Here is a 26,110-nt window from a genome sequence, read left to right on the forward strand (position 1 = left end):
CCAAATTTGATTATCAAATGAATTTCACACTAATGTTGTTACAGAAGGGCCAAAAGGCATTGGGCGGACCCACAAGCAGACGCACTTGTGCGCATTTCGGGGTTATAAGAGTCGCCTTCCAGCATTAGGATCCTTCCATGTAATAATCAATTTCGCTGTACCAACTTTAACCCACGTGATGATTTGTTTATTTTGAATTGAGAAGTGCCATATTTACTTCAGACCTTAAGGATTCAGGTTGGCAATCAACTCCGTCATCCAGCCTTCCACATTTGATATCAATAATAATACTGTTAATAATATGATATTAAGATGAAATGTGGTATATATGGTAAAAATAGAACAATCTCACCAGCAGTTCTTCGTATGGAATAGAGTAGCGTCCAGTATTTAAACTCGTTTTGGCCAAAGTTTTTACTATATAGCAGGAGATGCTTCATAAGCAATTAGGCTTACCTATTAGCTAGGCCGTGTGGCTCCGACGTCTGCCCAAACCCGCGGTTTTGAGACCAGGCAGCCGGGAACCACCCAACAACGCACCTTCTAGCTTGGCTACTCAATAGAGCATTACCAGGTATGGCCACGTGGAGGCGCTAGGTAGGGGCCTGGGATGGCTAGAGCTATATTGGACGCTTCTCATTTGCCTTCCCCATTTCATACCCGCTTGCGTCGGACCGACTCCGGGCGGCAAACCATTACTCTGGGTAGCCGATTTGGAGACAAAAAGAAAAACGTAAAAATTAATCACCTTATGCTTCCAGTCAGTTTGCCGCTTACACTCTTCAATATTAACGCAAAGCGAGAAAACGACTGTTGGCTTCTCTTGAGAGGTCAAATGAATTATAAGGCGGCAGCGGCAGATTGACTGGATTCAAAAAACAGTCAAATGATCGTCAAAAAGCGCAAGCTGAATGCTGAAAGCGTACGCGTTCACGCAGTCACATTCAACTTGTGATTCATTCGTGGCCCTTAAAAGGGTCATTAGGACAATGAATAAAACAGTTTGCATTGCTTTTCCCGTGTAAATCTTATGGGAGAGTATGCTCTAACTCTTTTGTTCAGACGGCCAATTGACTACAAATAACATCAAAGCCAAAGCTCGTTCAACACGAATACGACGTGCCAGTCGGATGCCCTTCTCTTTTGGCATGACAACAATATAGTCAAGCATCAACAAACCTGGCAGCTAGTACACAAGAACCGTCTTCCGGACAAACTGACAGACAGACTGATCAAGGCTACCCTGGAGCGAGTAATGCGCTACGTGTATCTTTTGAGACACTTTCCACATCGAAACAAGAGAAACGATCTTCGGGCGAAAGTAGTCAACTTTTAGCCTTCGCAGACGACCTTAACCACATTCCTAGGAACCTTGATGTGAAATTAATAAAATAAAGCCGAGACAAAGAAAACATCCTGCTTGGTTTCTTATCACCCATGATCATCATGATTGAACGAAGTAGTAGCAACATAGCAACAAACAACTGGACATATACAATCTTACTGAGTTAAACCTAGTGCTTCTAAGGGCCCCTGAAAAAGGAGTTTCTTTTATAAATGACTTCAGCAGTTACCGCTATCGAATCATTCGCGATTTCATAGATTCGTTTATTCTGGAACAATTGTACGGGTTAATGTGAGTTGTGCAGTAGTGATTAAATGGTAATGCAATGCAATGGCTACAAGATGGTATAGAATGTGGATAGAGTTTTGAATGTGTATAAGCTTTCACGTGACAGACAGACAGACAGACAGTTCGTTTGAGCCTATGAAAATGACTGTGGATACGATTAAGAAGGATGGCCAACTTCGCTAGGTTATATGATGGAACAGATAGGTATGTACTAACTTTATGCATTCTGTTTACTCGTCGTCTCTGTTTTATGGCTTGATGCTGCACTCAGACTGCTAGTATGTACTAGTGCTTTATCACCGGATTTGATTCGTATATTGGTATTAGTTTTACTATTTCATATAGACTTTATTTGATTTAGTCACCGAAGTGATTGATAGCTCCCTTGTTTTGAATACTATTAGCTTGTTTTTTTCTTCACTATTTTTTGAATATTGTTTACTGTATTTGCTGCAGATTTAGTTGTATACGTATTAATGTTGGACAACAAAGATTTTTATTAGCCGATTAAATTGAGATTCTGCTTCCGCTGCTAGGTAGTTCTGTAAACTATTTTTAGTCTGTATTGTGCCTAGAATGCAACAACCTGGTGGTTAGATTGTACTTATATTACTCCTATGGTTCGAGTGTGACTATGATATCGGATTGTAATGCAGATTTGGTTGGAACGGATTAGAACCAACTAGTTTCTAGAGTATCGGCGGGTTTAGCGTTTATTTGAATGACGAAAAAAAGCTCACAAAAAAAATATGGAATTGAACTTTCGTTGTTTAAGTCACGAATCATTCGAATGACAAATCTTCGAGATCGCAATAAATGATGTCCATATACAAAAAATTTGGGCAGAATATTTTTCAAAAAACAATTAGGTACGTGAACGAAGAATATTCCCGAATAAGTTTAACTTTAAAAATAGTTTATTTTATTAAAACTTATCCAAATGTAGATTGCTTGCGCCAGAGCGATACCTTCAAAGTTGAAACTTAATTTAAAATAATTGAATGCTTGTACAATAACTATGAAAAAATTAAAATCGGAGATGTTGTTAGCAGTACAATTGAAACTAATGCTAATATCAATAAATCGTTTGTCGCCCAAATCACTGGAGAGAGTCCTTCTTATGCGCGCACTATTTCTTGCTTGCTTAAACCTGATGATAATCAAAAGATAATTTTGTGATGTACGTTTCTCCTACGCATTCTACTTCCTACACATTTCTTTTAATTTTTTGGGCCTATCGATCCGCACGTATTTCCCTGCGTTTAATAATACACTTAAAAATTGTACCGCTACTGACTTAGAAATTCGATATTTTTTATTTGCGTGAGAGCGTCACAGTACTACTTGCTACGATTGATCCGATTTTGGGGTTGAGTAACGATTTTCCTTCCTAATTTTTCTTCTCAACTTGCATATTGTACCAATCCAGTCTTACATTATTATAGTATTTATTGTTACATTGAAATATTGGTGTTTTTACTGTCCAATTTCCTGCACTCATTCGTATGCCCGTTCTAAAATTCGACCAAAAACTTCTCTGTGCTAAAACTGTAGTAAGCGTGCGCCCCTGCTTTGCGTTCGCGATGTTCGGGACAGACCCTGTAATATTTCCCTCAATTCCCAATAACCGCTCAAATTCCCATAATTCATCATGCCATCCTTGCACAAAATTCCTCGATTTCACTTCCTACTGATTTCCTACTGTTCTATTTGGTATATCACTTACAAATTGAGTGTTTTGGACCGACAACCGAGGCCCATTCGCCGGTTCTAGTCCTGTGTCCGTCGCCCCATCTCGGGTGTGTGCGGTGGAAGTACCTGTGGCTTCTTCAATATTTGTGGTTTAACCTTAACCTGGGGTTTGAACGAGCTAAGACTTTTAGCCTGCTGCTCCTGCGCGAGCGATGTAGCAGCCGCCGCGGATGTGCTTTCCGAGGCTTTCACCAAACATCCGCCGGTCAGATGCAGATCGGCGAATTGAGATACAAACTTTTGCGTATTTCGTGCTGGGATCGGACTTTTCGCCAGTTCCTTCGGCACTAATACGGCTACCTGGAGTCCCTCGCCAACGGATGACTCGTCGATATGCAGGTCGACCTCTTCTGAAGTGACCCTAGTTATACCCTCCGCAACGTCTTCTCCCACATCAGCACCACCGTCTTCTTCGATGATTTTTGGAATATCTGTTGAAGTCGGCGTTTTGATGTTACTCTCCTGTGGTTTGACTTCTGCTTTCGGTTTATCCGGCGGTGGTCCGCCTTTCAAATCCAGTTTAACTTCTTTCTTCCCAGTGTTGCTCGTGTTCTCGTACACCACTGACTCGGTAGAGAACCTCTCGTTCTTCTTCAGTGTGCATTGGTTTTGCGCAGCAAACCGTTCCGCTGATGTCATATCCTCCAATTCACTGTCCAGAGACTCACGTGACGCACTACCGGGGCCATCTTTCCCAATAGCCGGAGGCAGATCCATAACGAGATCCGGTGCAATTCTGTTCCGACTTAGAATTCTCGACGTAGCCAAGTTTTGATAGGAGCTCTGGGCGGCTCGCTTCTGCCACAAATCTCGATTCTGCTGAAACACATTCAACGTCGAAGCTCCCGTGTTCCCACCGACGGTGGACACCAAGCTGAGCTTATTTTCCGAGAGGCTAAAACTTTTCGAATGGTACTTTCGCATCGGTTTTAGCTCACCATTTTCGTCGCCGGCTTGGTTCTTGCCGTCTCCCGACTTACCCAGCGGTAGGGTGTCACTTCGACGGTTCAACATCAGTGCCGATTTGGTGTGCTCCGGTGGGTCTCCCATGCCGCCGAGGGCGTAGCGAAATTCTACCATGTCATCGGGATCCTCACCACCGCCGCTGCCGCCACCACCAACTGACCCGACAGCAGCAGCAGCAACAAGAATGCCACCACTTTCGACGCCGCCGCCGCTCGGAAGTGGCGATTTATCGCGTTGGACGGTGATTTTAGTCGGTTCGGCGTAGATCGGTTCCGATGGTTTCTGTTGCTGGAAGAAAAAAGTTGAAAACTAGATTTAGAGAATGTATCGGAATAAGTTTCGCAATAAGAACGTGAGTTTATTAGTGACATTTATATTTGTAATGAATGGAAGAGGCAGGGTTTTAGCAAGTGACTATTGATTGAATGAACAACGGAAACAAATTTAAATGGAAGAAAGTGTGGCATTAGATTGTACGAAAGAGCTAATAGAACGATCTAAAGCTAAAAGCAGATTGAGTTAGTAATATGCCGCTGGAACTGTTCAGTTCATCATTCATTCGAAAATACCTAAGCTTCTGGAAAACATAACCCCACAAGGTGAAGAGGTCATTAGAATTTAATATTTTATACTACTGACATGGTCATCTTAGAAATAACTGTAATTTGTGTTCGCTAACTTGGTATTCTTTTACACCGGTGTCCCTAAACATGGGTCATACTGGGCATGTGCCTACTTTCTCTATAAAAATTTTTAATGTTCAATTTAAACCAACTTCGGCTTGAATTTTGAGAGAAGAGGAATCCCCGAGAATTCAACTCTGTCAAAAAGTCATGGCGTCAAGTGGCGCGTGTAGGCGTTCTCAAACAAACGATTCAATTATAATTTCAAGTCCAATTCCAAACCCGATCACAAGCATAATTTAAAGTCTAATTTCAAGATCAATTTGAAGTCCAATTTCAAGTCAAGTTTCAAATTTAAGTCCAGTTTTTATTCCTATTTTATGTTTAGTTTTAAGTCCAATTCTAAGTCCAATTTCAAACCCAACTTCATGTCCAATTTTAAGCCTAATTTCAAAAAGTAAAAAGGATTTTTTTCATCTAATTTTACTATTATCATTACTAAATTATAAGTTCACTTTCATGTTCGCTTTCAAACCCAATTTTTAAGCCATTTTTAATTCCTAAGTTCACTTTCAAGTCCAATTTCAAGTTCAATTTCATACCATATCGCTATTTCATATCGGATTCCAAGATTAATAGATGAAACAACAAACAAAACTCCAAGTCCATGTTCAAGTTCGGCTTCAAACTTAAAGTTATGTTTAAATTCTAATCTATTGCCAAGACCAGTTTAGGGTCCATCTTCAAGCTCAATTTTAAATCTAATTTCGAGCGCAATTTTACATCCAATTTAGGTCCACCTTCTAGTTCAATTTAATGGACGAAGTCATATTGAAGTTCAATTTGAAATCCTTTTCCAAATAATAATAATAAGTTTAACGTTAATTCTTATTTTGAGTCTAACTTCAAATTCAATTTCATGTCCGATTTTGAGCCCAATAAGTCTTATTAGTCCAATTTTAATTCTAAATTAATTTTAATTTCAACTAAAATTTAAAGTCCAATTTTGATAATAATTTCTAGTTCAATTTCAAGTTACATATCCAGTCCAGTACTAAACAAAAATTTAATTTCAATTTTAGTTTCAATTCAAATCCCATGTTAAGTTTAAATTTAGGTTCAATTTCGTGTCCGATTTCGAGTCCAAGTTGGATTTTCCAGTTGGAAATTTCCAGCTAAACTTGAAGTAAAGCGTAAGGGTCAATTTCAAGTAAATTTTCAATTTTTAATTGTAAATCCAATTTCAATTCAAGCTTTTGTTCAATTTCATGTCCAATTTCTAGTCTTTATTTCAGATTTTATGTCTAATTTCAAATAGAATTCCGTATCCAATTTCCGGTTCATTTTAATTCCAATATCAAGAACGATTAATAGCTTCAAACAATCTAGAGTACCTGGCAAGCTTTAAATTCATTTTTCTCGAAATCAGAGCTTTGTCACGTGGGTCGATCTGACTTAACACCGACCAATTGCAACTCCAATATTAAGTTCATTTTCAAGCGCAACTTAAAGTACATCCTAAAGTTCAATTATCCAGTAGGAAAAGACGACCAGAAGTGCAGCGAGCAAGATGGTTAGATCAGATGGAGCGAGATCTAGCGGAGAATACTCGGTGTCCGAGGAATTGGAAAGCGGAAGCCCACAACCGAGTTAATTGGAGAAACCTTATTCTACAGGCTTTGTCTTAGGACGGCAAGCCACTTAAGTAAGTAAGTAAGTAAGTAAAGTTCAATTATAAACATAATTTCAAAACTAGCAATAATTAATCAGCATTAAAAATGGCACTTAGATAGCAGTGTATCAGCAGATATAATGCTAAAGTGTCAGGCTATTTGCACTATATCTGTTTGTAAGGCTGCTCAACTGTCAAATCTGGCCAGCCTCTCGACTGGATTAGTGCCCTGCTGCGAACCGACGTGCGTTTCATTTTTTGTCTCTGATTTTTCATCTTATTTTGTTATGTGACTTTGTCTGTCACCTTTTGCTAAACATGGGTCATACTGGGCATGTGCCTACTTTCTCTATAAAAATTTTTAATGTTCAATTTAAACCAACTTCGGCTTGAATTTTGAGAGAAGAGGAATCCCCGAGAATTCAACTCTGTCAAAAAGTCATGGCGTCAAGTGGCGCGTGTAGGCGTTCTCAAACAAACGATTCAATTATAATTTCAAGTCCAATTCCAAACCCGATCACAAGCATAATTTAAAGTCTAATTTCAAGATCAATTTGAAGTCCAATTTCAAGTCAAGTTTCAAATTTAAGTCCAGTTTTTATTCCTATTTTATGTTTAGTTTTAAGTCCAACCTCACCTTTTGCTATCATCTTCTTGTCGTTGTTTGTCCTTTTAACTTCTGTTAGTTAATCTATTTTTCTGTTAGTTGTTTTCCGTTCTTCTTAACATCTGCATAAGGGGTCAATCCCGGTGTAGTGGTTAGCATTCAAGCCGAGAACCCGGGCTCAAATCCCAACCCCGCAGAAGTCACTAATGACCCAAGCTGTTAAAATCACTATAATCAAACAAAAAAAAAAAACATCTGCCTTTCTGGCATCTTTACATCGTCTTTTTGTCTCTTTTCACTGATTTTTATTGTCAATTTTAATCATATTTTATGCTTTTTTGGTTGCTTTTAACTGTGGGTTGTCTCCATTTGCAGTGTTTTTGGCATTTCTCGACACCTTTTTGCCGCCTTTTGATAGCAAAAGGCTGTCTTTATGTTTGTCGCCTCTTTGCCGTCTTTTTGCAGTTTTTTCATCGTTCTTTCGTCGTCGTCTCATCATTTTATAGTTGTTTTTTCGGTACTTTTTCGTCATCTTTCTCTTTTTTCCTCCTTTTCGTCGTCTATCTGTCATTATTCTGTCCTATTTTTGTCAACGTTTCGAGGTTATGATATCTCCTTTTGATCGTAATTTTTTCATCTGATCGTTGTTGTTAACGTCTGATATTGGTATTTTTTGTCGCTTTTTTCGATGGTTTCTTTCTTTTTGTCGTCTCTTCGTTGGTGTTTAGTGTCTTTTCATCGTCAATCTGTTTCTTCGATTTTTGTCATCTTTTCATCGTCTTTTATCGCCATTTTGCCGTTTTTTGTTGTTGTTTATCATCACTTTATGGCCATTTGTCGCCACCCTGTTGGTTGCCATTGCAACAAAAACATTGTCTTTTCTGGTCTTTGCATCCTTCTTTTGTCGTCTTTGTGGCGTATATTTGTCAACTTTTTTGCGACCTAACGCTTTTCAAGCGTCTTTTTGTAGTTTTCTGATAGTTTTTATTCGTTTTTTTGTCGTCTTTTCATCGTATTTTTATATTACTTTCGTCGTATTTTTGTTTTCTTTTCATTTACTTTTCGCCACATTTTCGTCGTCTTTTTGCTTTTTTTTTCACCGTTTATTCATTATTTTTTGACGCTTAAATCTCGAACAACATGTGAAAAGGACTTATGTGAAAATGAGAGATTCTCTTCATGTCGTCACTTTTCCGCTTATCACGGCGATGCAAATGCAGTTGAATGGATTAATTTTGGATGAAACGATTGCTGGCGTTATTAGCTAGCTCTTGATGATGAAAAATTGCTTTATAAACGTTATAAACGTGAAAGAGGAGACACCAAGAGAATCTTTCATTTGCTCATAATCCCGTTTACATGTTGCTCGAGGAATGTGTAATAGTTTTTAATTATCACGTAAAAAGAGTGAAACTAGTAAATGCAAAGACATCAAGGATTCCTGCTACTTGGACATAAAGAACAACCTGAGTCGCATGACAGTAGTAATGAAATCACATCATCAACGCATGTAAAGGTGAAGAATTCCAACTACCCTCAAAATGAAAAATGCTAGTTCGTATTGACAGCATAGCAGTATTAATGTAAATATTTCCTTTTTAATTCACTATTCATTAAAGTAAAATCTGTATACTGTTCTGTTCTTTTGTTTCTCTCAGAAGAACTCCGGAGATATGAGCATTCGCAGTAGAAAATTGCTAAATCAGTAGATTTGGCATCACTAAATAAGATCTATAAACCGATTGAACTAAATCCAAAAATTACTTATTAATTCAGAGTTGAAGATAACACAAAATCCGGACCATACTGTGGGAAACCGATTGCATTGTATTGTGCATTTTTCAGACACTCATGCGCATTCCAGAAGATCGCAGCAGCAATAAACATAACCTGGCAATATTAAATTCATTCACTAAGTACAACAATAGAACTCAAACCAAATCTACCAACCTTTTCTGCTTTTAAAAACATTTTCCATTCACCCTGGAGTTTTAAAGTAGGTACTTTAATTTAGAGTCAATTAGTTTGAAAACTATATCAATATTACAAACTACATTTAGCAGATTAATTAATTAACACTAACTAAAAAATTAATTATATTCAGTCAAGTATTAGCAACAAATCATAACACACGAAGAGAGAAACTAAATTAGTTAGCAAACTTGTTAACCAACAGACGACAGAGGTTAGTATATCGAAAGAAAAACAAACAGACATGAAACACGAAAAAGAATAGCGAAAATTTGTCTCACCTTCCGACTCTGTTGTGGGACTGAAATCCTAGTTTGAAGCTCGGCACATAACACAAGAAGATAACATAACAAAAATCGAACAAATGAAACAGTTCGAGTAACTGGAACCGGAATTTTCCCCGGATTTGACAAAACAAAACAAAACGCAAAACGTACCTCCGAATCGAACCAGTGAATTAGTCAGTCCGTTGGGGTGTTATGGAATAATATTTTCAAAACTATGCCAACACGCGCTTTCATCAATCAATTAGTACGAAGGCTAACATTTATTTCGAATTCTGTATAGTGTGGATTCTTAACCGTTAAGGATCGTTAAAGCCATATTTAATATGACCCTCTATCGTGTTGCTTTTACTAGATTCTAACTTAACAAAATGGCTACCTCTTAGTTCGATACACTTCGCGAATCGAGATTGTGTGATGTTTTAGATCTAACCGAAAGTAGAAAAGTTCAAAAAGACGTGGATAGTGACCAAGCCCAGTCCTTGAAGATTTCAAACAACTAAAGAAGAGTTTTGTTAGTTCTCATTTTAGGAATGGTATAATACGAAAAACCTTCAGCTCATTATGCTTATAATAAGATAAAAACTCAATAATAGTTGCAGTAAAATACAAGACTTTTGTCATTTTTAAAGGTAATCTATAGAATAGACTAATTATTAAACACGCTAAGAATACAAGCACTGAGCTAATTAGGCCACATTCAAAGTGCATGCAGACCTTAGAGTAAGTTGAACTTCAACTGATAGTCCTTCTAGCCAGATTTTTTTCAGCTGCCACTTAAACTTATCATACAAAAAACAATAAGAGAAAAGAAATAAATTGAACTTCTACACACACGCACAAAAAAAAACAAAGAAAAACACAACTAGACTAAACAAACGGCAGAACGCTACGGTACGGCCACTCGTGACACAGTTTAAAATTACACATTTTCGCAGTGTAGCTATCTTTCACATGGACTGCTGCTGAATGCACAATAATTTGCGGGACAAACAATTATGACAACGGACAAACGAACGAACGAACAATCAACGATCAAGTGTGCAGCATTGTGTCTTGTTTTTTTTGTTTTGTTCTTTTCCATCGTTCTTTCGAATAACTTCCAACAAAATACTGCACAATCGAGACCGATCGACCGCGACACGGTACAAAGCCAGAGAAGCTAGATAATTAGAAGCGGCCAACAGTTCAAACAGTGGTCTCCAGTACCTCGAATGTGAAGTGGTTCATGTCCTCCAGGTATTCCGCTGAGGTCTCGAACGAGTGCGGTTCGTCGTGATAGCTGTAGGTCGACGCTTTGAGGTCTACCGTATCGTAGTGGATGTAGTCCGGATCTTTCAACTCAGCTATCAGCTTTTCGCCAATGCTTATCGAATGAGCCGACGGAAGCGGTGGTTGATGCGTAACTTGGTGGTTGATCGGAATTTGGGCCGGCTGTTGTTGTTGCTGCTGTTGTTGTTGCTGTTGTTGCATTTGTTGAATCGTTTGATACTGTGGATGACCGGGCGAGGAAGACATAGAAGTTTGCAACAAGCCAGTTACGGGGGGAACACTGGCGGTGCTTCCACTTCCACTTCCACCGCCGCCGCTGCCAGCACCACTTTGAGGTGCTGAACTGTTTCCACCACCACCACCACCCCCTTGAGTCGCTGTACTGATAGTTGAACCCGTGTAATCGCTTCCACAGGTGATATTCGACAGCGTGTTTGAGTTCTGGGTGCAGATCGAAAGTTGACTGTTTAGAGAGATGTTTCCGCTAGGGCGGCGCTTTCGGACCGATTCCTCCGAGCTGGATGACTTCAAGTGTTCACTTTTGTCCCGGTCCTCGTCCCTGTTTATAGAAAAACAGTCAGCAATTACTAAACATTTATGCAAAATTGTTGCAGAAAAACCTCTTACTTTATTTTGAGTGAAATGTATTTGTCTGGAATGAGCCCGGTTTTGCCGTTCACTGCTCCACGCCACCAATCGTTGGAGACCTAAAGGATGAAAATGCTGTGTTTAGAAATAGTGCAATAACTCAGTGATGATGAAATATAGTGATACAATGATGTCTAAGAAATTTTAGACTAAATTCTAACCAGGGGTGGACTGGGAGCCAAAGGGCCCACTGGGCCTTTGAGATTAGGGGCCCCAATTTACAATAGTCTCATGATAGTAAATTAACACTAAAAACGACATCTACTCAAAAGACATCAGCGTTACAAGGACAGTAAATCGAATGAATATGGGCTCTATTTTGTAAGTCATGTCGTGCAACTCGACTCGACTCAGGCACTGTCGAGTGTTGAGTTTCGGGAGAACGGGCAGCATAGCGGCTCGATGCTCGTAACAAAACAAACTCAGTCGTTATTAGGACCGAGTTACCAGCTTTTAGCGCGTGCGTCATATTAGCGTTTCACGGTACTTGAGTTTGGACGCATTTTTCTTCAACCCAATCTTCGCTACTTTGAGTCTTAGTTTGTTCAGCCACCACCACAGATGCCGTTCTATCGACAATATTCATTTCATTGGGAAAGCAGACGAACTAACTAGATTTGCTGAAGATTGTGCCTGTGTGTTGCTCCTTTCATAATATCCTGTAACTGCATGTTGAACAGCTCACATGAGGGACCATGACGTTGATAAAGTCCCCTGCGAGGTTAGAATGGCCATGATTTTACGGTCGATGGTACCATACGCAACTTTGAAATCAATGAAATAATTGTGCGTTGAATTCTGTATTCATGGACTTTTTGGAGGATCTGCCGCAGCGTCAATATTTGATTTGATTTACGTGATAAATGATAGGATGTCAATAGTTCAATATATATGAGTAGTTTACTGCGTCTACACGTCAGAACAGAACAGTTCATAGTGCAGGCGATTCTCTTGCCGAGTTATAGCTATCCCAGGGATTAAACTCTTGGATTGTCCTATAAGAATCCTGCTTCTATAAGCAAGGTATTCTGTGTGAATCCTCTGTAGAGTTTCTTCACACGATTCCAATGTGAGGAATGCTCGAGACTATGCGCGAATCTAAAAACGCCAGCACGAAGAGCACGTGCTCGCCAGTCCAGAGGAGAGGTTCGTCAGCAACGACACACGGAGTTTCTACAAAACGGTCAGGTGCAAGAATTTTGCCATGCCTGTGATGTGCAATGATAGTGCTGGCAACCTGCCTACTGACAAAACGACGGTAGCAGCCAGGTGGAAGAGTATTTCCAGGCGCTGTTGAATAGAGAAGTAAACACAAAGATCAGCAGGTACAGGATAAGAATTTTGAGCGACGGCCAAACTGTGGAGCCACCAACACAGGAGGAGGTCAAAAGAGCAATCAGGGAGCTGAAAAACGGTAAGGTTGTTGTAAAGGATGGTATCCTGGCCGAACTTCTAAAAACGGGGAGCGAGCAGCTGTACGAAACAATTCGCCACCTCATTGTCAGGAACAGAATATGGAAGGAAAATAAATATCGGAGAAGTGCTAGATTGGCCTCATTTCCCATAATTTTAAAAACAGATATCGACTTGAGAGTAAAAACTATCGAGGCATTACGTTGCTCAATTTGCCTATAAGGTGCTCTCCCTATCCTGTGGTTTAGACCGAGTCCGTTAGCTGAGTTCTTCATCAGCGAGTATCAAGCTGGATTTCATGAGGGTCGCTTCACGATGGATCAGATATTTACCCTGCGTCTAGTAACTGACGAGTTCCGGGAGTACAACTTGCAGACTCATCATATGTTTATGGATTTCAAGGCGTCAAACGAAATGAGCTGTGACAGTTAACGCTAGGACTTGGTTTTTCCACAGAACTAGGTACGTTGATTCGTGTGACGCTGGATAAGTAAAAATTATGAGTCAACTCAACTTAAATGATTTCATGAATCATGAACATTCGTGAGTCATAGAAAACGTTTAATTGAAATAGAAATTTTGGTTTAAAGGTCAGGGCCCAACAGTCCCATTTAAAGCTGAATTTTCAATCATCAAATCGGTTGATTCCATAAATCATGGGGCCCCAGCAATTGAACATTCGTGAGTCGTAGAAAGAGTTTAACTGAAATAAAAATTTTGGAAAATCTCATTTTGTGTAACAACGAAATTTTTACGGGGGCCCACCGGGCATTTGCCCGGTTGCCCGGTGGGCCAGTCCGCCCCTGATCCTAACATTATAACGAGTTATAACTAAAAATCTGTAGTTTGTCCCATCTATAAAAAGGGCGATCGACTCAATTGCTGCAATTACCGCGGGATTACGCTGATCAACGCCGCCTATAAGGTACTCTCCCAGATTTTGCTACTTCGTCTATCCCCAATAGCTTTATGGAGGCCCGCGACATTTCAGGGCAGCATCCGATACAGTCGAGCGCGAACGGCTATGACAGATAATGCACAAGCACAATTTTCTAATCCCTTCGAATCACGCAGAGGATTGCGGAAAGGAGATGGATTGTCCTGCATGTTATTTAATATGACTGTTGAAGGTGTGACCCGGTAAGCGGACATCGAAACGAGGGGAACGATCTTCAGCAAAATTTTAGCCTTCGCAGACCTCGACACCTCCCACGGACAGTAACTATTGACGACGATGAGCTGACGGTGTATAAAAGGCTAATGAAACCGGCAGTCCTCTGCGGAATTGAAATTGAGACTATAACTTTGCTTACAGCTTTCCCCTTTTTCGCGTGGGTCGTGCAACTTTGCTGTACTAAATTTTGCCAAATAACTTACACGAGTCGCTACTGCTACGACTGTTAGTGCTTTATAATCCTAACGCCGTGACCTTGCTCACGGAGGACAAATGCAGCGTTGCTATGTTCGAGCGGAAGGTGCTGCGGATAGTGTTCGGCGCAAAGCAAACTGAAAACGAAGAATAATGAGGACGTATGACTGTCGATCTACGGAAGGTCTTGCTTGAGTAGCATTCCATAGTAAACCTGGCAAGAATCGGGAGTCTACGGTGAACCAGATGACAGTGCAGTGAAAACGAAACTTTGCAACAATCCTTCAACGGCAGCAACAACAGAGGGGCACAGTGTGCGAGGTAGCCCGACCAGGTCGAAAAAAGCTTGGGACTTCTAAGACACCTGGAAAATTGGCGATGAGTAGCATCGAGATTAGCTATACAAAGGTACATACTTAAGAACGAATGCCCCACCGGTATACCGGTATTACCATGCAACAAATGTATAAGTACAGTGACATTTACCTGATTGTAGAGTATCACGTTATCACCCTTTCGTAACGACAGTTCACGTTCTGAGCGTGCATTAAAGTCAAACTGTACAATTGCTTCGAATGTGTCTGATTCATCCTCCGATGGGTAAACTTCAGAGTCCGGATCCTCTGATACCTGTTCCGTGGGAGAGTCGCCAACATCACTGTTGCAAACATAAATAAAAAGGTTAGCAACCGACGCTTGATCTAATAACCACATTTGACTTACATATCCTCGAACGGTTCGGATGAGATAAATTTTTCATACTGCATGCCTCCGAGATCCTTGGGGAATAGTTCCGCGTGATAGACGATAATATTTTTGATCAGTTCGTTGACCTGATTCTGGTACTGCACCTGGTCCTTGTCTTCTGGTGCCGGCATGAGCGTGGGTCCAAAACAGATAGCCAAATTGTATGCGTCCATCATATTTTCGTCTGAATATTCCGATAAACTGTAACCAATCACTTACACGTGAGTACAACAATTCTACTATAAACATTGAATTTACTTACTGGTTTAAAAACGCGAACAAATATCTTATCACGATGACAACCGATTTAGGCAAACTCTGAAAGAATTTCCTAATGCCCAGCACGATTTCATGCTTCGATTCTAGCTCTGAAATGATAAACCAAAGTCTCAGTGTACAAAACCACTCTTTAGTTGAGGAAACAAATCAACATACGTGCCAGCGAAACGAAGTGATCGAAGTAAATCAACGGGAACAGTGGTTCTCGAAGCTCCCGCAGATATAGCTTCAACACCCCGGCCACCGAATTGATGTCCGAGGCATCAGTAGTGTCGGCCAACGGATCGTCGCCCCGTTCGAAGCCTTCCTTAAAGTTACTTATTTCTACTTGAGATCCAGACACTCGGAAGATACCCTGATGATGCAGCCCTGCGATAACGATATAAAACAAAAAAAAACGGTAACTAAATAACGTCAAGTTATACCATGATTAGAAATCTACCGTATAAGTTAATAACCCGAATGCAGCTTCGCAGGATAAGTGGAATTTCCTCAGCGGTAGTTTCCAGGTACTCCTCCAGTGAACCACCGAACAGCTTTGGCCGGCCGGATTTGTTCATACGACCGATTCGCTTTCGCTTTGGTACGTTGGATTTGGTGAGTGTGTCCGCCTTTACGACTGAGTCCTTGGTCAGTGCACTGCGCAAGAATTCTGCCTTAGAGTCAAGCCTTGCTATTCGTGATGTAGCGAGTATGTATTCGCGAATTTTCTGTAATGGAAAAAAAAATTGAAAATTGCCGCAAAAGCTTTTTTTGTTGAAGTGAATCCTACCGTTATATAAAATTCTTCGATCTCATTCTTGTCCGATCTTAGTTTGAGCGCCGTATTTTCCGGTTTCGGAAAACCAGCCGCTCCCTCGCCAAACGCAACACTACAATCGTAGTCCTTGGTGTTTAGAATTTCCAGCAGATTAATTTCTGCCGTTTCTAGCGTCTTCCAAATTTCCTCCGATTCCATTCGAAGGTTATTGACCCTCTGTTCGAGTTGGAACAGGCGAGATTCCATCTCCTGATGTAATGCTTTCTGCAGTTCCGGCTCAATGTCTTCTTCCTGACCCTGAAATTCGAGCCGTTTCGGAATCATGAAAGCTGCACTGTGCTGCTCAAGGAACTTTTGCTTGTCAGCCCGACTGTCCATCGAGTTTATTATGTGCGATAGGGTGTCCGTATTGTTCAGAACTGCCCGGCAGCGGCCCTGATCGGCAGAAACGTGCATCAGCAGCGCCCGCGAGACTACTGAGTGGAATCCGAGATCCATGCACTGAAATCGTTTCAAAAAAATTTGTTTTACTAACGTAATAGACTAATATATGAGAAGAATACTTACATCGATTAAATCGCTCAGATCCTCGACGAAATATTTGTGAATAGTGGTGTTGGAAGCCTCCAGACACAGCTGGTACTCATTTTTCGCCTTCAGGGCCTTCAGTCTTGCATCGGTGTATTTGTTCTTGCGCTTCAGTACCTCCTTCTCGATCAGTCGGTACTTTTTACTTCGTTCTAGCTTTTCTTTGGGCACACTTTGCTGCAGCTTCATGCGTTGATTTTCGGCCGCTCGAAGTTTCTTTTCGGCCTCCTTGGCCTCGGTTTGGTAAGTGTGATAGGTTTTCATGTTGGTGTGTAGCTCCTGCAGGATTCGCAAGATCTCGACGTGCGTCTCGAAGCCTATCTCGCGGCACTAGAGTAACGAGTAAAGATAGATATAATGATCATTTGATCGTTTGTTTGGAGGACAATTACAAACCTTTCTGTATATCCGTTGCACATCATCCCAAACGGATTGCAACCGTGCCACTAGGTGTACTGAGTAAATTTCGGAAAGTGCAGCATGATCCCTGGACAAGGATTTGGTCTGATTCACTAGCTGTTGCCAGCATGAGTACGACGAGAACATTGGCCACTGTTCGCGTCTGAAATGGAAAGCAATAGGTCAGAATTGGTATTGAGTATGTGATTGCATCTAATGTCATGCTGAACTACTGCACCATAATATGCACTCACTTTTGTCGCTGTTCCTTGTGTCGTAACTGTAAGCTCTTGGCCAGCTTATCGAGACTCTTGCTGTAGTCCAACTCTACCTCTCCGCGCCGCCGGAAGAAGTCTTGCAATTCCTGAATCAGCGAGATCTGTGATTCCATGCGTACGTCGAGAAACTTGAGCTGTTCGTTCAGCTGTTGTCGGATGTCTATTAGAAAGATAAAGCAAACAGAAAAAAACAGATATTTTAATTAAGTAGCTCAGGTGCTTCAAGACAACAATGTTGAAATGGTAAATGTTAAATACCGATCTAGAAAAAATACACAATTAGCTATTAACTTGATACAGACCGACTTCAAAAGTCAACAGAATCCCCGACTCATGAGCTAATTTTCCCAGGCACACATAATCAAGATCAGATTACTGTAGCTTCAGCCAACGGAACGGAACGGTAACATCGTCCGCATTGTGAAACGAGACGAACTGATGAAGTAACATGAGTCGAACTTTACCACATGCGTTGGTGCTGAAGGTGAAGAACTGAGGGTGGATGCGAGAAAAAATCGAAACGGTAGATATTAATTTACATACATATGTAGACTCGCTGCATTTCAATAACCTCCTTTCCTCCTTTTGTTCCCTTTGCTTCATTCCATGACGCAGTCGGATGCGTTCGATTGACGTTTGACTCTGTAAGTCAACAGTTATTGTGACGAGCACGGTGGAATGGCCATCAACTGTTGCTCGAACTGTGCAACCAAAATGTACCAAGACCGTCTGCGAGACCCATGCCGATTATAGAATAAGGAGAAAGACTAGTCTAATTTCTTAGTGTTTAATTACTTGTAAGAATGGTACCCTGATTGTTATTCTGATTGAATGCGAATACCGATAATCTGCATGGTATTCAATTTCATCAAGAAAATTCATTGCACAATTCCTCCAATGGATTTGTTAACACTGTTATTTCAGTACCTATACCTATAAAAATGGACTTCTGTCTGTCTGTCTGTCCGTATGTTCCTTATAGAATCGAAATCAACTAAACCGATCGGAGTGAAAATTTGCATGTAAGAGTTTTTGGTGCCAGGGAAGGTTCTTATGCTGGTTAGAGATCCCTCACCCCACTAAGAGGGGGGGCTCCCATACAAATCTATACCTATAAAAGTGGATTTCTGTCTGTCTGCTCGTATGTTCCTTATAGAATCGAAAACTACTGAACCGATCGGCTTGAAAATTTGCATATAAGGGTTTTTGGGGCCAGGAAAGGTTCTTATGATGGTTAGAGACCCCTCCCGCCACTAAGAGGGGGGGGGGGGCGATACAAATGAAACACAAATTTCTGTATAACTCGAGAACTAATCAAGCAAATAGAACAAAATTTGAAATGTGGGTGTTTTTGGAGAATTTTTTCTATGGTGAATTGAGACCCCTCTCTCCTTTAAGAGGGGGCTTCCATTCAAATGAAATACAAATGCTGATGATTATAGAAACCTTCAAAGACGTTGTATTAGAGATATGGTTTGATAATGATTGGTGCCAAACGCAAGAAAAACTTGATTTAAGACTTGAAACTTTTTCAAGCGATTGCGTTGAGAATGATTCAAGAATTAGGAGTTTACAGCAGTCCCCCAAATAACGCGTGATGGTGGTGGTGTACGCCCATGGCGATTTCTTAGTTGTCTATTAACCAATAAAGTTGATTTTTGGTACATTGTTAGTATGTGGTACAACCTAGTTATCTACCAAAAATCAACTTTATTGGTTAATGGATCGCTGAGATATCGCGATGGGCGTACAGCACCACCCATCGCGTTATACGGGAGATTCCTGTACTTTCCTTATATAAGGCACGTTGAGCATCCTTTTTCCATCAGTGAACAACTGCTTCAGCGACAAAACAGAAAGGGTTTTCTTCAACGCAATGTATGGTGAAAAATAGATTCATTACAACAACTTAAGGAAATAAAAATCGTGGGGACTGCTCGTTCATGCTTGTGCGTCGTAGACTGGACCGAATAGTCACGCTGCAAGGATTATACAGTGCATTAGTCGGAACCAGGCCAAAAGCAAAGCCTTGGGATCTACACGTTTTCAAGACTTGACCCTTATTTATCGTCTGACTTTACAGTCAGTTATTTGAGTACAGGAAAATTACGAGGCTAGCGCAACGATCCTATTGACTCTAGCACCGCCCAGCCGAGTTCGAACATGCGACGACTGGCTTGTTAGTCCAGCATCGTACCTCGAAACTAACTGGGCGGTAGCGACCAGGTCGTTGTTATTTATTATGGACTGCTGAACGAAACTCTCACTGGGGAACGGTTTCGAAGTCAATTGAGGCGATGGAGTCTAGCATTGCGCATGAAATCGGCACAACACAAGCCTGCAAAAGTGATTCTACAGCATGACAATGCTCGGCTATACCTAGGCTATGCTTGGTATACCCGCTAAAATCACACAACATGAAGCAAAGCAAAGCCTAGGTGCTGCATTTTATTTGACAGACCCTTCCCCACTTTAGGAAGGGAATTATGACCCGTCTCCCCTTTAAGAGGAGGGGCTTCCATACAAATGAAATACAAATTTCCTTTTAACTCGAGAGCTAATCAAGCAAATGGAACCAAATTTGGTATGTGGGGGTTTCAGGAGGCAGACATTTTTTTCTCTGGTGAATTAGAACCCTTCTTCCCTTTAGGAGGGGGGGGGGGCTCCCATGCAAATGAAAAACAAATTTCCTCATAACTCGAGAAGTAGTCAAACAAATGGAAGCAAATTTAATATGTGGGGGTTTAAAGAGGCAGAAATTTTTTTATGGTGAATTAGGACCCCTCACCCCTTTAAAAGAGGGGGCTCCCATAAAAATGACATTCAAATTTCCTCGTAACTTGAAAACTAATCAAGCAAATGGAACCAAATTTGGCATGTGAGGGTTTTAGAAGGCAGGATTTGTTTTATGGTGTACTGAGACCTTTCCCTCCTCTAAGAGGGGGGGCTCCCATACAAATGAAATACAAATTTCCTCATATCTCGAGAACTAATCAAGCAAATGGAACCAAATTTGGTACGAGGGAGTTTTTGGAGGCATGAATTTATTTTATGATTTTAGACTTACATAAAACATTAGTCAATAACAAGACCATCAAAAACTGTCTATAGTAACACTAGATGATTCAGGGCGGGACGGGCGCATGCCGCGAGTGTTGCCGGCGACCTACCGTCGGAAGCGCTGGCCACTGTGGGGGGCAGCCGCCCCCCCAAAAATCACCACTGTCTAGGTTTATTTGTTTTCCTAGGTATACTGACTTCTACTACTTTCCTTCATTTGGGTCCGAACGAGCGACAGCGAGTCCCTGCGATATGATACGTTCCGCAAAAAGATTTTCCGTGAAATGGTACATTCCGCGTAAGGTTTTTCACGATATGGTATTCGGCGAAATGTAATACAATCACAGCGAATATTGCTACCCGTTTTATTTTATCTGGCTAAGTTCCCCTATTACTTATTATTTTCTACTTTACTGTGCGGAAAAATTGCAGTTTTATATAATAAACTACTTTAGGTTGAACTTCTCAGAAACTTGCAAAACTCGAGATTGTGACAAAGGTCATCCGAGATTCACGGTTTATATACAACACAGTATAATTTGTAGCAATACGAAGTTTGGCCGGTCAGCTAGTACATACATAAAAAAGCAAGGAGTCAAATGACCCCTTCACGGTATGTTCAGTGTTAAACTTGCTCTGAGATTTGTGCATAGCCTGATTCTTATGCTTGTCCTAAGACTTGTACTTGGTCTAAGACTTATGTTTAGCCTGAGCCTTGTGCTTGGCCTGATACTCGTGGTTGGCCTGAGACTTTTATAGAGCTAGGGCTACTAGTGCTACCAATACCAGGGCTAGAGCTAGGACTATGACTTGGGCTTAAACTTGGTCTAAGATTTGTGCATAGCCTGATTCTTGTGCTTGGTCTGAGGCTTGTTATTGGCCTAAGATTTGCGCTTGACTTGAGGCTTGTGCTTGACCGGAGTACTTTTCAACCAATTTTGCTCTCTAGAACCAGAAGGAGGAGACTTGTTATAATTTTCACTTAGACAAGAGGCTTCATTCGCACTCCGAGAAAATACCATTACTTACACTGGCAAAGATTTCATAGTTAGTAAATACAGAATTCAGAATGCATAATTCATTCGAACCCACTCCCACTCGCTTATCAAGGCAGACTCGGTAACTTTGTGGCTATAGGGCTCCGCATTTGCTCGCACGAAATCCGTCAGTAGTGTTTTGCACTAATATTTTTGAATTACCCTTTGTCTTTATATTTGACCTCGTGTGCATTCGGCTTTGCGTTCATTAGTTCTCTTGTCCATGTATGCCTAGTATTCATAAAATCTAGCGATTCAAGGATTTTCACGGTTTTGTCACGCCAACCCGGGTCTTAATTCTTTTGTCAATTTGGTAATCGTGAAGTGTGCAATAAAATCTCAAATTGTTGCCTGGAACACATCTGTAGGTGGAGACAAAATAGGCTTTTCCACTGTAAAAATTTGCAATTTTTCGGAGCTATTGCCTAGTTTTATCAGAGATATTGCACCTAGTAAGCGGAGGGTTATGGCGAGTTGGCAGATTTTCTTTTTTAATCAAAGTGCTTTTGAAAAAGTGAAACAAAATGTAATTATTTTACCTGTTAAAATCTATTATTCAATCATTGAAGAATCGTTGCTTTCCCCTGTTAAATTTAGTTGGTTGATTTTCAATGCCTCAATATTGTATAAAAGAAGTTAGCAATCAATTAACAAGTTAGTAGATAACTTGGACACAGTACATAAATATTTTCATAGTCTCACATATCATTACCGATCCAATTGATGATTTTACAATCCGAACGAACTGCTAGAGAAAGTATCGACATTTCAAAATATTTACTATTGAGAAATCAGCTTTGTTTACTATTTTGAGTTGTTGTGAGGCTTTACCATTGAAAGCTGAATTTCAAAACAAAAAGAATTTAGTAAATAAAGATACCACCAAGGCACCGTATTGAGCGTTGTTTCGATGAAACTTGGTAGTTGATTTCTCGAGCAGAATATTCTATATTTTTTATAGATCGATTGATTTTTTTTCAATCCCATATACAAACGGGAATCACTGGTTAGGTTTGTCGTTTGTTAGAACGTGATCGTTAAGCTTGTGATTGTGATTTTAGTCCGATTTTAGTTGTCAGATTGACATTCAAAGTTGTGTCTGGTTGCTTGTTGGTATATATGCATGTTAATTGACAAGAATTTAGTTAATTCGAAATGAAATTTCGCGAGTTTATTTCTTTGGGAACATTTATCGAACATACTATGAAGATAAACAGCAATTGAAATCAGCCAAAAAACGACATAAGTTAAAGCCATTGCAATTATTGATCACTAGCAGGGAAGACCTCTGATTTTCGTCCTTTTATTCTGCCGAAATGGACGGCATGAACATGGAAGTACGTTTAATTGATTGTAAACAATAAACTTTAGACTACGACCACGTCGAGTTTGATTTTAATTAAAAGCTAGGTAAACCACGCACAAGTTCATTGTTGACACTCATTGCCCAACGCTGATGAGATTCATTAGATTTTGACCGTCAAAGGTGACAACTCACAGTGCTCATCATGTGTCGCAACGACTCAATATATCGCGCGCCATATAATCTTCACAACTGCCACAACAAACACATCGTAAATATGTTGCCACCTATCGTAAAGCTACCTAATTACCACGTTTCTACCTCACATAAAACTCGCACTCATCAGCATTAGGTGTAACGGATGGCCGGCGTATGTGCGACGGAAAGGTGCACGATGTTGTCGACAAGCGGAATTGCAATCAACAAGCGTTTTAAACGTCGCATCCAGTTCGTTCGTTCATTCGTTGGACACCATAAACAAAGAACGTTGATTCGTAGTTGTTCGTAGAGCAACCGCGGTTATGCAAATTCCGCATCAATAACCCAATTTCATTGGTCCACTCTGTTGTCCACTTGGACACCGTATTAAATCATAAAATGTCACCAATTGCTTTGTGTCCCAGCTTGTGCATGCTTTTCTAGGTGGCCAACCCATTCACAGCCGATCCGACCCGCGCCGTGTGGACCTTACATAACCTTCAGATCATAATGGCGAAATGATAAATCAGTTGCTGCTGCAGCCCGCACGCGAAGAACAATGCAGATGGAGCGCGGAGGACAAAGCATGGCACAGCAATATGTTTTGCCCTGGCGGTAAAAGGTTGACGCACCCGCATAATCATTTCGGGTAGGCTTCCAGCTGCTGTTCCGTGTCGTGTCGTGTCGTGCTGTGAACCTCTCGAAAACGGTCATTCGTGAGCCATCGCATTTTCTCAGCCTTGCTGCTGTCATCGTAGGCCGACGCCGCCACCGACCGACATGATAGTGACCATAAAGTAGTGAGCAAATCGGTGGTTATTGCTTTCTACCCTTTTGACAGCGTGGTGCTCGACGGTCGGTCGGTAGCTCGACACTATCAGTAAATGGTTTCGAAAGTCATTGGTCGTGATCTCTTGGCCGCTGCATGGTCGATATTTTACACACCTGCCGACACCACCATCATACCAATCCGGTGCCGGATACGTAAAAAAAACTAGATTGCATTACCACCGGTGGTTTTTCAGCCGGTTGATAAGTAATGAACATGGAAAGGCGTGACCAGTCTTCAGAAGGGCGGAGATGCGTTGCTTTTAATTACAGTAACGTGACCCGGTGTACCTGACACCACTGAAAAAAATATGTCTAGATCAGGACAAAATTTGTTGGTAGTGACCGATGTGTTTCGTTAGTTCCTAATCCATTTGAAAACTCATTATTGTAAATTCGTAGATCTTTTAAAATGTTTATAGGTATTTCCGTGTCCTGGAAAGCTGGAAATTAGAAGCAAAAAATTAATAAATTTGGCTACCTAATGGAAGACTTCATAATGAAATTGCACCGCACGGCCCGCATGTACGTACTGCCCTTCATCATAGAACAAGTTTATTTCAGCAGGAAATATACGTTTAATGTCGTAATCCGACGCTCATAAAAAGCTATTTCCACCGCGATGTTGAGCATTCAATTTAATCAGTAAGAACGCGTGTGGGTCTTTTGGAATATTGACTGTAAGTCGTAAGATTTTGTTTATTCGACATCAGAGGAGGGTCACTTGATATGACGTGATACTTTATGTAACTGTGAATTTCATAGTCCTTCCAGGAAGAGCGGTTTATCAAATGATTCACAAACGGCAGATAAAGTATTATTATTTATTTTTAGGAAACCCACTAAACGGTTCGTGTACGGCCGCTTTGTAGCAGGACCAGTAATGAGCTAATTTACGTAACTTAGTCACTGCTTTGAATTGGTTACTCATAAAGCTGCTTTTTTCTGTGAATAATCACTTCACAGCATAATCATATTTCCGTTCATAAATTAATGTTAATTTCAAATGAGAGTTATCTAAAATGCGAATACCGGCAGAGACTTATAAACACAGCCGAGAAACGCTGGCAACGGCTCTACACTGCGTGACTTCCAAGATTTGGGAGCAAGTAAAAGTACCGGAAAAATGGATGGAAGGAGTGGTTTAACGGTGGTCGGTTCGACTGCTGCAACTATCGCGGCATAACACTGGTAAACGCCGCCTACAAGGTACTCTCCCAGATCCTGTTACGCCGGCTGTCACCGATAGCACAGAGTTTCGGTGTGAATCACCAGGCGAGATTCATGAGGGCTCGTGCAACTACGGACCAAATTTTTACCATCCGATAGATCTTGCAGAAATGTTGGGAGTACAACATGCCCACGCATCACATCTTTATTGATTTCGAAGCAGCATACAATACAGTCGATCGAGACCAACTATGGCAGCTAACGCACGAACAAGGTTTTCCGGATAAACTGACGCGACTGATTAAAGCTACATTGGATCTCGTGATGTGTTTCATGCGCATCTTAGAGACACTTTCGAATTCCTTCGAGACGCGACGCAGGTTGAGACATGGTGATTACGTATCTTCCATGCTGTTCAACATCGCTCCTAAGGGGTGATCTGATGAGCGGGCATCGAAACGAGAGGCACGATTTTCAGCAACAAACATAGCCAACTCCTAGGCTTTGCAAATATCATAGCCTAGAACTTTGCGACGGCGAAGGCAATCTATGCAAGACTGAAAACGGAGTCCAAAATTTACTCCCATGCCGCCAAAAGGCGAGGATTAAACTTCTCGGTCGGTGGTTTGACTGCAATAGACGAAGGATGAGGTACAGTTTGTTGGTTCGTTGGTTTTTTATTTGTTAACGGATACTTTAAATCACAAGATTCATTCGTCTTCGAGACACAATTTATGTCTAAAAATAAATCAGCTCGCTAGTGATGGTGGAGTTTGAAGTCCGTCGCACGCTTAATAAGGAGGTTGTGGAGTCTCCTTTTTATCTAGTCCGCTGTGGTTCAAAGATTCACCAATTTCGGCGATTCACAGGGCCTGGGAGGAGAAGTGGGTTCAAATCCGGTTATAATTGGTTCCGATTACAGCTTGTTTCGATTTGCGGATCCTCTAGCTTGGGCAAAGAGGAACTTCTTAAGCGATGCTTTAATGACCCTCCCATTCTGTTTGGATACTATCAACATCTTTGTTTCATTACTTTCTTCTACCGTCCCCTTCATCGATTGTAAAAAACTACCGTAGTAACCAATTCAAATTAATGAGCAATTTTTTAATTTTTATAAGGCTTCACCCAATCACGTTCAAATTTCTTACAAAAAACTGATTAAGGGGGCATAGTACTTTTTCAACTTAAACAAATTGAAATTTTTTTTATTGATTATTTCGAAAGATTAACATTTTGACCATATGTGTTTCAAG

The 26,110-nt window shown here is 40.8% G+C and overlaps 1 protein-coding gene across 6 annotated transcripts in view; it reads right to left on the reverse strand.

Annotated features, from left to right (window-relative positions):
* Positions 1-1,579: 1,579 nt before the first annotated feature.
* The window catches only part of LOC128738839 (SLIT-ROBO Rho GTPase-activating protein 1-like), a 173,156-nt gene continuing 148,625 nt past the window's right edge, over positions 1,580-26,110 (reverse strand). For all 6 annotated transcript variants that reach the window (XM_053834259.1, XM_053834258.1, XM_053834257.1 and 3 more), the window contains 12 exons: positions 17,238-17,421; positions 16,981-17,146; positions 16,564-16,914; positions 16,009-16,497; positions 15,679-15,946; positions 15,393-15,605; positions 15,220-15,325; positions 14,934-15,158; positions 14,697-14,868; positions 11,408-11,487; positions 10,718-11,339; positions 1,580-4,639 (listed from right to left, as the gene is read on the reverse strand). In XM_053834259.1, the coding sequence (XP_053690234.1) occupies positions 3,404-4,639; positions 10,718-11,339; positions 11,408-11,487; positions 14,697-14,868; positions 14,934-15,158; positions 15,220-15,325; positions 15,393-15,605; positions 15,679-15,946; positions 16,009-16,497; positions 16,564-16,914; positions 16,981-17,146; positions 17,238-17,421 (4,112 nt within the window). In that variant the 3' untranslated portion in view covers positions 1,580-3,403. The remainder of the gene's footprint in view (positions 4,640-10,717; positions 11,340-11,407; positions 11,488-14,696; positions 14,869-14,933; positions 15,159-15,219; positions 15,326-15,392; positions 15,606-15,678; positions 15,947-16,008; positions 16,498-16,563; positions 16,915-16,980; positions 17,147-17,237; positions 17,422-26,110) is intronic.

The sequence above is a fragment of the Sabethes cyaneus genome, chromosome 2, assembly GCF_943734655.1.
Source record: "Sabethes cyaneus chromosome 2, idSabCyanKW18_F2, whole genome shotgun sequence".
Classification (NCBI taxonomy): Eukaryota; Metazoa; Arthropoda; class Insecta; order Diptera; family Culicidae; genus Sabethes; species Sabethes cyaneus.